At 46.9% G+C, this 10384-nt stretch overlaps 1 protein-coding gene across 2 annotated transcripts in view; it reads right to left on the bottom strand.

Moving 5' to 3' along the window:
* Positions 1 to 4077: 4077 nt before the first annotated feature.
* PCP4 (Purkinje cell protein 4) overlaps positions 4078 to 10384 on the bottom strand; it is a 61548-nt gene continuing 55241 nt past the window's right edge. For both annotated transcript variants that reach the window (XM_017526278.2, XM_017526277.2), the window contains one exon: positions 4078 to 4486. In XM_017526278.2, the coding sequence (XP_017381767.1) occupies positions 4359 to 4486 (128 nt within the window). In that variant the 3' untranslated portion in view covers positions 4078 to 4358. The remainder of the gene's footprint in view (positions 4487 to 10384) is intronic.

The following is a 10384-nucleotide window of genomic DNA, read 5'->3' as shown; positions in this document are numbered from 1 at the left end:
TACAATTATACTAATTTGCTTAGGTTAATCTCCACAGTCTATAAAATGTGTGCATTCAAAGGTACAATAAGAGACTCACGAAACTTGAGAAAGGATGATCCTATGAAGCTAAAATCCATCAACCCAAAATAGGTGACCTCTGCAAATGACCACCCCATGAGATGGTCTGTCACTATAACTGTTGAAACTGAAATCATGCACAAGCCTCCCTCAACACATAAGAATTAATTATAAGGAAGATGAGACAGGACAAGTAGTGGGAAAGAAGAGACAAAATTATTGTTATTTGCAAGTGATAAGACCTGTAAATCCAAAAAATAGTCACTGGAAAATGATCAGGAATGTAGTTCCATAAGAGGAATAGTTACGGAGCTAAATATACAGAAATAGGTAGTTCTCTGAGATAACAGCAAAACCTACTAGAGAATGCTTTGGGAAAAGGTCCTGCTTACAAGGACAACAAAAACTATGAAATACTTAGAAATAGAACAAAAAGAAATGTGCAAAACCTATATGAAGAAAACTATAAAACCAGCAAACGTCATAAAATGCTATGAAAATAATAATATAAAGACGTCAATTCTTCCCCACTGTGCCCCAGTTTATTTATAAATCTAATATAATTCTGCCTGCCCATGGTGTTCTGTTCTTTCCTTGGGTGTCTTCGATGTTTTATTCTTGGATGTCGGTGAGACCTGAATAATTCTCTCTTTTTTTAGCTAGCATGAGTGGGTTTCTATTCACTGCTCCCAAATGACTAACTCAACCCAGGGTACCTCTTCATGTCTCATGGGCTCATACACCTTGAGTCTCAAATCCTCTCCTTCTTCCTACATCTGTCTTCACATGGGCTTTTGCACCTTCTTGCAAAAAAAAAAAAAAAAGTTTTTAAAGCCTTTTTTGCAGCTTTTACCTGTCACAACACCAGCCTTGCCACAACTTAACAGCTCCCTCACCTCAACTGGCTCAGCTCCCATGATGATTAACTCAGGTTCACTAAAGAAATATTCAGACAGGCTGAGCCCACCCCTTGAGTCAGGTGCCCACCACTGGTCCAACCGGCTTTAGCCAAGGGAAACTGAGTCCCATGGCTTGAGTTGAGTGAGGTGTTGGGCGTTGGGTGATGATAAGGGAAGCCATAGTTTACTCTTTACCACACTGTTTATCAATAATAATAGCTTCCATTTATTAGACACCTACACTGAGCCAAGTCTGGCAGCAACTTTATCCTAGCCTCGAGAACTGTGAAAAATAAATGTCTATTATTCATGCCACCCTTGTATTTTGTTATAGCATCCCTAGCTAAAAAAGTGGCCATCCCCAGCTAAAATCCACCTTGATTGTCCACGATTTGAGCTGGAATAAATAAATAAAATAAATTTTAATAATTAATAAAATAAATTCCTAATATTTTGCCAACCACCTTGCCACAAAGATTTTATCAATGCTTTGCTGTTAAAGAAACTGGCTGCTTGAGGTAGAAAACTTCTCTGTAATCACTTGACTGACATGTAAGTCAAAGATGGATCCAGACTCAAGTCTCAAATACTTGAGGTCCTGCCTCCTGGCCTCCCCAAGTCCAGAGAGCAGAGTCACATGCCCCAGGCTGAAGTGTACTGATAAATTCAGCCTCTGGGATGCCAAAGCTGGGCACTTCTTTCTCAAGGACTTTGCCCAGACACTTCTCCACCAACCACCGCCCTTATTTACCCAGGAACTCCTGTCATCCTTCTGTGCACTGCCAAGCGAGGCTGTGCCTGGAGAAGACTTGAGTGATTGATTCTCCATGCTCTGCCATGCTGTGCCCCTCCTTCCATTCCAGCAGCTGCTTATCTTTGTCCCTTCCCCACCAGCCTGACAGCACCTTGACAAGGACTGTCCTGTTTTGCAGCCACTGTACCAAGTCCACATCCATAGCAGAAGTTGAGTACACATGGCTGATGGGACATTGAATTAGTGCTGTTCCAAACTGCTGGCACCCTGTAGCACCTCAGGAGTTTCCTTCATTTACTCTAAATAAATACTGCAGCCCATGGTAAGGAAAAGGTGCTCCCAAGCCTGCAGCCGCAATCCCTTGTCCTTCTTCCGGTTTTGTGAGGCCATAGACTCAACATACCCAGTTCCTATGCTGAGGGGAAACATTTGGAATCTTCCCCATGCTGTTAGCTGGAGCTCTAGACCCTCATGAATCTACCTGGGAAGTGAACAGCTAAATTCATCACTATGGCTCAAAGGAAAGCAGTTACACCCCTGTCCTGTGACTGGAACAAGAGAGGCACTTCGCAATCTTTGAGGGACCTCTCCAAATTTCACATCTCTCACCCTACTCTCATCCTTCTTCCCCCAATGGGAAAGAATATTCCCAGTCCCTTGGGGACATAGGGAAGAACCACACCATTGGGATTTTCTGCTCTGCATGAAGAGTCCCCTCTAAAGAGAGCATCCCCATTATAAACCAGATTATCTTCCAGAGGGGTCAGTGTGGGGAAAGCTCCGGCCAGAGTGCAGGGAGCACCTCTACTTCCTTTACGTGAAATATTCAGAGGACGGGGGTCCTTGAATTATGAGATGTGGCAGAATTGATCTGAAATATGTAAATGTTTGTTTTCTTCCTGGTTTACTTTACATTGGTAGCTTAAGGGAACGCCAAAGAAAACTACATCAAGACCCATCTGATTTCTTTGGCATCCATATCCCCTCTATCCCAGGAAGCTTTTCCTGGAGGGTCCCCTCAGCCTACCGTCCTCTTTTCAGTAGAGACCACAGCATTGGGAGCCCCTCAGAGCCCTCTCTGGTTGTCAGGGCCGAAGTGATCCTATTTAGCTCTCCGACTGGAAATTGATCAGAGTCTATGAGTTTTCCCTGTCCCTAAAAACTGCAGGGAATTGTCTGGCAGGAGAGATTTCCTTATAAAAGAAAATATGCACATTTTCAGAGGGATTTTTGAGACAGTAAATCACCCAAGCATGCCAGTCTTCCTCGATCTGTGCCCTGGTGACAATAAAAGGAGCCCTGCAGGAGGAACAGTGGCACCTCCACCTGCAGTCATTGCCCTGCCTGCTCCTCACTCCCACTGTCCCCTACATCCACACACCCATGCACACACATGTGCACATGCACACACACGGCATCATCCCTCACCCCTTTTCCCATTATTCTTCGTGCTCCACCTTGACCCTTTGTTAAGGAGCTGGCAAAGGAAAGACATGGGATGTCCCACAGTGTACGCGAGCAGTCGTGGAGCATCTCAGGAGGCTGAGATGAGACGTGATTTACACATCACAATATCATGTGGAAAAGTTCAAACAAAAGCCACAAGTGCCTTCCAAGGTGGGTACCCACTCAACCAACTGGCTCATGATTCAGTGGCGAGGTCCTCTCCATGTGATGGACCTCTCCCCACTGCCTATGGAACCACTTTGGGATTTGCAGAACAGTTTCCCTGCAAGGTTTGCAGGGAAATGATGGAGTAGAATAGAAGCCTGATAGCTTCTATAAATTGCAGGTTGTAATAAATAACCCTAACAGGTGACAAATCACAGCATAGAGGCAGTTGGAGAGTCTGGAGCCACACAAGTGCAGAGCACGGCAGGTAAGCCACAGAACGGCCTGTGACAGCCAGCGTGTCCCCTTTGGAGATCTGAAATGGGTCTGCTGAGTAAATCTGGGGACTCTCCAAGCACAGATGCATCACCTTCTCCCTTTTCGTTCTCAAATTCACACAGTGACAGGATATAGAGCCAGGGGGATCAAAGGCTTGAGTACTCTGTGCTGTGTACCTGGATCACTCATAATTCCCAGGGAAAATTCTGAGTCTTTGGCACCCCAGGATGCAGGGCTCTATTCCCATGGTAAGAAGAAAATATATTGCCATCGCCAGCCAGCAGTTAAATCTCTCCAAATTAGAGTCTCCAGGCATGGCTCAAAATGGATCTCTCACTCTCAGGAAAAAAAAATGCTCCTAACAGAAGACAACGTGTTACATCTCTGACTCCTAAGAGAAGAAGGGAACAGACACCTGGCTCCCAGTCACCTCTAACGTCGGGTAAAATATAGAAAGAAAGGCAGACACTTGAATTCACTCATCTTAACTTCATTTTATTACAACATCAAGGAAAATAGTTGCAGGAGGAATGAAAATGGAGAGGAACATAGAGATTAGGCTACTCACAATTCCATTGTCTATACCTTCCTACAAGGGTATAAATATCACAGGTTTCTGTACATGCATTGGAGGTTTGCTGTGCATGTGTGGATTGTGTGTGGATGACTTCTCTCTAGGGTGTTGTTCTTTTAATTTCTTGACAGATGATGGTTGAGTTTGGTGTTGTCAGGTGGACTAGGAGGGAGCTCTCCCGCTAGGACTGAGACCCAGCCTTTTTCTTCTGGAATTTTCTGAACTGAGACTGAATGGCCACCGCTGCACGTTCTGTCTCTGGTGCATCCATGTCAATGTCAAATTCCTCTTGAACTTTCTTCTGTCCATCTGTGGCAAGAAAAACACAAACAGAAGGCAATCACTGAGCTGAAAATAGGAAAGCAGTGATTTAGTGAAAACAGTTCAGTGAAGCCAGGCAGTCCACCTTGGGGCACATGTGGGGGCTTGACTTACGCCCCAGGACAAGAGCTCATTTGCAAAGTAAAATCCAGTGGAGTGTTGAAACTCAAGGACACAGTCTCACCACTTCATGTATTTTCTGCAGGTGATTTTCGTTCTCAATGGCCATCTTGATATATGGTTTTAATATTGGCTGTGCTGTGACTTTCTCCTGCTATCCCACATAGGTACCATTTGAATATTGCTAAGATATTGGTCCAATGGTAGCTAATATTCACAACAACTGAGTCAGCAAAGTCATACATTGAGTTTCTGTGAGTAATTCTGTGCATCATTCTCAGGTAAGATTTGCTTATTGCAATCAGGGCTTCCTTTTTAACATCGTCAAGACATGATGACACCATTTGACCTTTGTGGTTTGGCTGAACTTTCACAAAGCTTATGTCCTTGCTCCTATGAGGCAGGCCTGGCAATTGGCTTGCTAAGGTGGAAGGATTTCACCAATTCACACGTTGACGTGATATAAAGTCGGGGAAGCAAAGGCTTGGGCCCTCTACACTGTGTACCTTACTACAGCCCAGGGCCAGTGCAGCCAAGAAGGGAAAACAAATAAATCAATAAAATTATTCAGTCGTGGGAGGTAAACGTCTTTCAAAAGCCTCTATCTGATGAGACCCGGCACGTTCAGGGTGTATGGCCGTAGTGTGTATAGCTTACACTGCTTGGGTGATGGGTGTGTCAAAATCTTACAAATCACTACGGAAGAATGTACTCATGTAACCAAACACCACTATCCCCAAAAAAACCTATGGAAATATAAAACTAAAATAAAATAACGAAAGCCTCTGGTCTGATGAGACCCGGTGCGTGCAGGTTGGCTGTAGAGTGTATAGGGTATACTGCTCAGGTAATGGGTGCCTGAGAATATTACAAATCACCACTGAAGAACTTACTCATGTAACCAAACACCACCTGCTCCACAGAAACCTATGGAAATAAAAAACTAAAATAAAATAACAAAAGCCTTAGTCTGATGAAGGCTAAATATCAGGTTCATCAAAGCCATCTTTTTTCTTTTTCTTTCTTTTTTTTTAATACAGACATGGGGGCCCCACTTCAGACTCAGGGCTTTGTCCTTGCACAGCCGCAGTGGGAAGGGTGCTCCTGAGAGCAAGATTGGTGTTGAGAAATCCGTGTCCCTGGGGGGAGGCCAGACATCTACACTTTTAAAAAAGGCTCTGGCGTGGCCAGAATTGGGATCCAAGGACAAAGGAGGCCTTGGAGTTAGCTCAAGCCAGAACTGGGGACAGAACTCACCTCTCCTGGGACCTGGGCCAAGAGCCTCACTGCCACCCTGGGCTTGCACCTAGAGCAGGGGAGGCTGGCCCTGTGAGGGGCACAGCCAGCCTGGAGGTGGGAGAACTGGGGGTATTCTGAGGCAGAGAAAAAGCCCTAGGCAGGGAGCAGAGTGCAGGCTCTATTCCTGACTGTCACCAGGCAGCCTGAGTTCATCTACTACCTGTTCAGGTGCTTTGCATAATAATCCTCAGGCACCAGCTCTATCAGAGAGGGTGGAGGAAGCTGGGGTTCCTTGAGGACTTAAGGTAAGGCCTGCCTGTTCTCTCCTGTTTGCTCTAGATAGAAAGATGATAGATTGATAGATAGATAGATAGTCAATAGATATAGAAGATAGATGATTGATAGATAAAGATAGAGATGGATAGATAGACATAGATAGATAATAGATAGATACATACATAATACATATATACATACATATGTAGATGATAGATAGGTACAGGCAGACAGGTAACAGATAGATGAGAATCGGCACTTATTTCAGATGTATCTGGCTGGGTGACATTTCCTCTGTAGATCCACAAGCAGCCTCCTCTCAATTTTCCTGGAGCCTAGGCAGCTTCCACCTGGAGCCCTTCAATCTCACCCTCACCTAGGAGGAGGGAATGTCAGCTCCGGCTTTGCAAGCCTTGTAGGACTGAAGGAGCCATGACCCAAATCAGAGAACTGTTTTCTTTTCTTCTGTTTCAAACTTGCTGCCCATGCTCATGAAAAAAGAGATTTTGAGTGTGCCAATGTTCAGGAATATTTCAGAGGCAGCGGAAGGGGCTGCTTCCTTTTTAATCCATGACAGCCCAGATGATACGGAGGGCACGTGGAACTCTTCCTCACACTCCAGGGAGCTATTCACATTTTCTTCGACATTGCCAGGGCCCTTTCTTTGGAGAATAATAAGGGGTAGGATCACTGGGAGAAGTAAAAGTTGCCTGTTGCTCAAGTTGATGATGTAAAAGTGGTTAATTAATGTTATCACTTGAGCCTGGAACTGGAGGGCAAGTGTCTAGCAAACCCAAAATGTAAATGGCTCCAGTGTTTGTGCTGATGGCAATAAACCCTTTGGTACCAACAGCATCCTTGGTTAGGTAGCATCTACAGCACTAGGAATTGTCATTTTTCATGAGATGTTTATAGCCCAAATCCGCTTACTCCCAGAGGAATCCTTGCATTGACTGTATAGTGAGTGCAAAGGGGAAAAATTCACTCCGATTCCAAGTAGGAGGAGAAATTTCTGTTTTAAATTTAAAATGTTGCTGCAGCCTGAATTGTTTAAAGAGTCTGATTCACCTTTCTCCTTTTATAATAATGGAAGAAAGTAGCAACATTATTGTTTTGACAAATGACAAACGAAGATGCAGAAAATTATGTATATTTAGGAAATGTATAAGGAAACAGTGAGGACAGGTTATAAAAAGCAATTTCACATTTATATCCTAAACTAACATCTCAGCCAAAAGGGATTGATTGATTCCTCATTTGAACAATATTACATTGTTTAAAAAAGAAACCACTAACATTTAAGGAATCACTACTTTCTGTGCACTTCAGAGGGTCCAGCATTCCCAGGGTGCTGTTAGAGAAGTGGCAGGAGCTCCTTCCACTGAGCCAGCCAGGAGTGTGCAAGGTCAAGAATGGGGACCCGGCTACAGTGGAGAAGGGACAAACAATTAGACTCGGTGGCACAGGTTCAATACAAATGATCTGTGGTCCTGGAAGTCAGGAAAGCGCAGTTCCAAATGCCCCAGGTTCCACAGGCACGAGGGTGGGGGAGGAGAGTAATGGAAGGGACCACAGTCAGGGCTGCACTCCCAGAACCACTCTTCAAGGCCTTGGAGCCTGCCAAGGTTCCCCGAGAATGACCCCAGTGATAGCGACAAGGGCACAGGGGCCGGGTGGTCGTATGAGGAGCCTCCCAGCCCCATCACTCCCGGGCAGAAGCAGGGACGCACTGGCAGCACAAGGGGCTCTTTCTATGGCTGACACCCACAGGGAAGACCTCAGCCATGCCTGCTGGGGAAGCTGAACAGCCTAGGAGATGACATTCCCCGAATATGGCCCCTAGGGTCACGCCACACCCCCAAGCCTGCATTGCAGTTCACGGCGCAATCACTACCTGTTACTTTACTTCTTTCTTTCCTCCCTGCTTTGTCCTCTGTCTCCCACACTAGAGGTGAGCTCTGTGAGGGTAGGGACTTTGTCTGCCTTGTTCCTGCCGCTTAGGACCCAGCACACAGTAGGTGTTCAATTAAAACTGTTGATTGCAAGTGAGCCCATTTATTAATATGCTAGGCAGATATCAAATGCACACTTCTACCTGGAGGATGAAACAAGCAAGGTACCCTCGTTGGTAACCATTTAACTTCAGTTTGTGAGGCAGGTCCTTGTCCCCACTCCCGGCAGCATTGTCATGGAGGAGGGTCTCAACAGGCCTCTAAGAAGGGCGTGTGGCTGGGAGCTTTCCTGGCAAAGCCACTGTCCGGCCAGCCAGAGGAGCACAGCCCACAGGTGGCACTGCAAGGAAGATGGAAAACCTGGCACCTGAGAATGACATCAGGAAGCACCGCTGCTTCATGCGGAAAAGCCCCGGGAAATGCTCAAGGCCAGGTGGAGAGAAGAGGGACACAGGCATCCAGGGGCAGACGTCCAGACCTCAACAGGCACACAGGGAAGAGGAAGGCACACACGTGCCCTCATGCCACTGGGCCAGGACCTGTGGCCCCAGAGGAGCCTGTGGGGACCCAGCAGAGCCAGAGAAGCTTCAGGCGGGTTTTTGAACCCCTCCTTGCCTAGAACAGAGCCTGCCACCAACACCTAGCCAGGGAATAAACAAAACATGCGGCCAGGCCCAGTGGCTCATGCCGGCAACCCCAGCACATGAGGTGAGGGTTCGAGACCAGCCTGGGCAGCATATGGAGACATCGTTTCTACAAAAACTTAAAAATTAGCCAAGGGCGGTGGCAGCTAATTTTTACACAGGGCTAAGCATAGTCCCAGCTCCTCGGGAGGCTGAGGTGGGGGAACATCGCTGGAGCCTGGGAGGTCAAGGCTGCATTGAGCTATGATTACACCACTGCACTCCAGCCTGGGCAACAGAGTGAGACCCACCTCAGACAAAAACAAAAAGCACAGGCCCCATGTCCCAGCAGCCAAAGCCCTCAGTCTCCTTGGGGGTGGGAGGCTGCCTCTCTCATCACACTTAGATACTCCCTGCACTGAGTGAGGCACCCTGCAGAAGGCGCTGCAGAGTCCAGGGAAAACCTGAATTTGGGGATTGCCTCTGACTGCTCTGCGACTCTGGTGCTCAGCTTTCTCATCTAGAAAACAAAAGCCTGTTCTGCCTGGCTCCCAGCATTATGTTTATGTTCAGATCAATACTCTGTTGTGCCTTAAAGCACAGGTCGCCCTGTACTGGGTATGATGTGGCCAGAGCTGCAAAGGCCAGTGAAGGGGACTTGGGCGGTAAGGCGACTTCAGCCTCAGGGTGCGTGTGTCTGCTCAGCGGTGAGGTTCATGGATCACTCAGGCCCTAATTCAGGGAGACAGGAGGTGCCTTCCATCATGGCCACCTGCATGGCCAGCGTGGTCAGCTGTGTCTGCTGGGCTTGCTGCAGGATGGCCCCAGCTGAGAAATACAAAGTATAAAGAATATACCTACAAAGTGTTCAAAAGAGAGGCCTTCCACTGCTGACCGATACAGCCCACAACTCACAAGTCATGCCACTGTAAAGCTTAGACAATGCAGAAGGACATTCTCCTTAGCCATGAGGGTACAAACCAGGCCTTCCCAGTGGCCTGGAAGCCTTTGTAGAGCTTCTGTGTCCAGGAGGGAGCGGGGCGTCTAAACGAGCATTACGGACGACACGAACGACACTGTCATGTCCAGACTGCAGCACGACCCTTCCCCTTATTTCCACTTGCTTCTTCACAAAGATGTCCGAGGCTTAGGTCTGGACTGGGGGCGGCCTCCACCTGACATTTGCATGTAGGATTCTGCTGCCTGTATTGGAAAATCATTTGGCCACTCGGTCTCGACGGTGGCTTTTCGGTCTGAGCGAGCAGCAGGTTAGGCTGAACTCCATTCGGCCTGAGGATGCCCCCGTACTCCCGTCCTCAAATTAAACCTACAATCTTATTTAGTGCAAAAACTAACTAGAAGCTTAACTCAGGAGTGCTGTACAGGCATGCTCTGGTTAACAAACAGCAGGATCTCGGTCAATAACAGCAGCCCACCTTCAGTCAGTGACAGGTGGGCAACTGACTCAAACCGGGCAAAATGCTGCACGGTAACCAGGTCAGCCGCCTCACTGCCTCACGTCTGCTTTCTTCCTGTAAAGGCTGCCTCACCACACGGCAGGCCGCAGTTCCGAGAACCTGTTCTGCTTCAGAGAGATGCCTAATTCTGGAATCACTCTTTGTTCAATTCCACTAAATTTGACATACCTACAGCTTTTCCTTTTTTTTTTTTTTTTT

This window comes from Cebus imitator, unplaced genomic scaffold (assembly GCF_001604975.1).
Source record: "Cebus imitator isolate Cc_AM_T3 unplaced genomic scaffold, Cebus_imitator-1.0 Scaffold41, whole genome shotgun sequence".
NCBI classification, from domain to species: domain Eukaryota; kingdom Metazoa; phylum Chordata; class Mammalia; order Primates; family Cebidae; genus Cebus; species Cebus imitator.
This window is presented reverse-complemented; position numbering and strand designations above follow the sequence as displayed.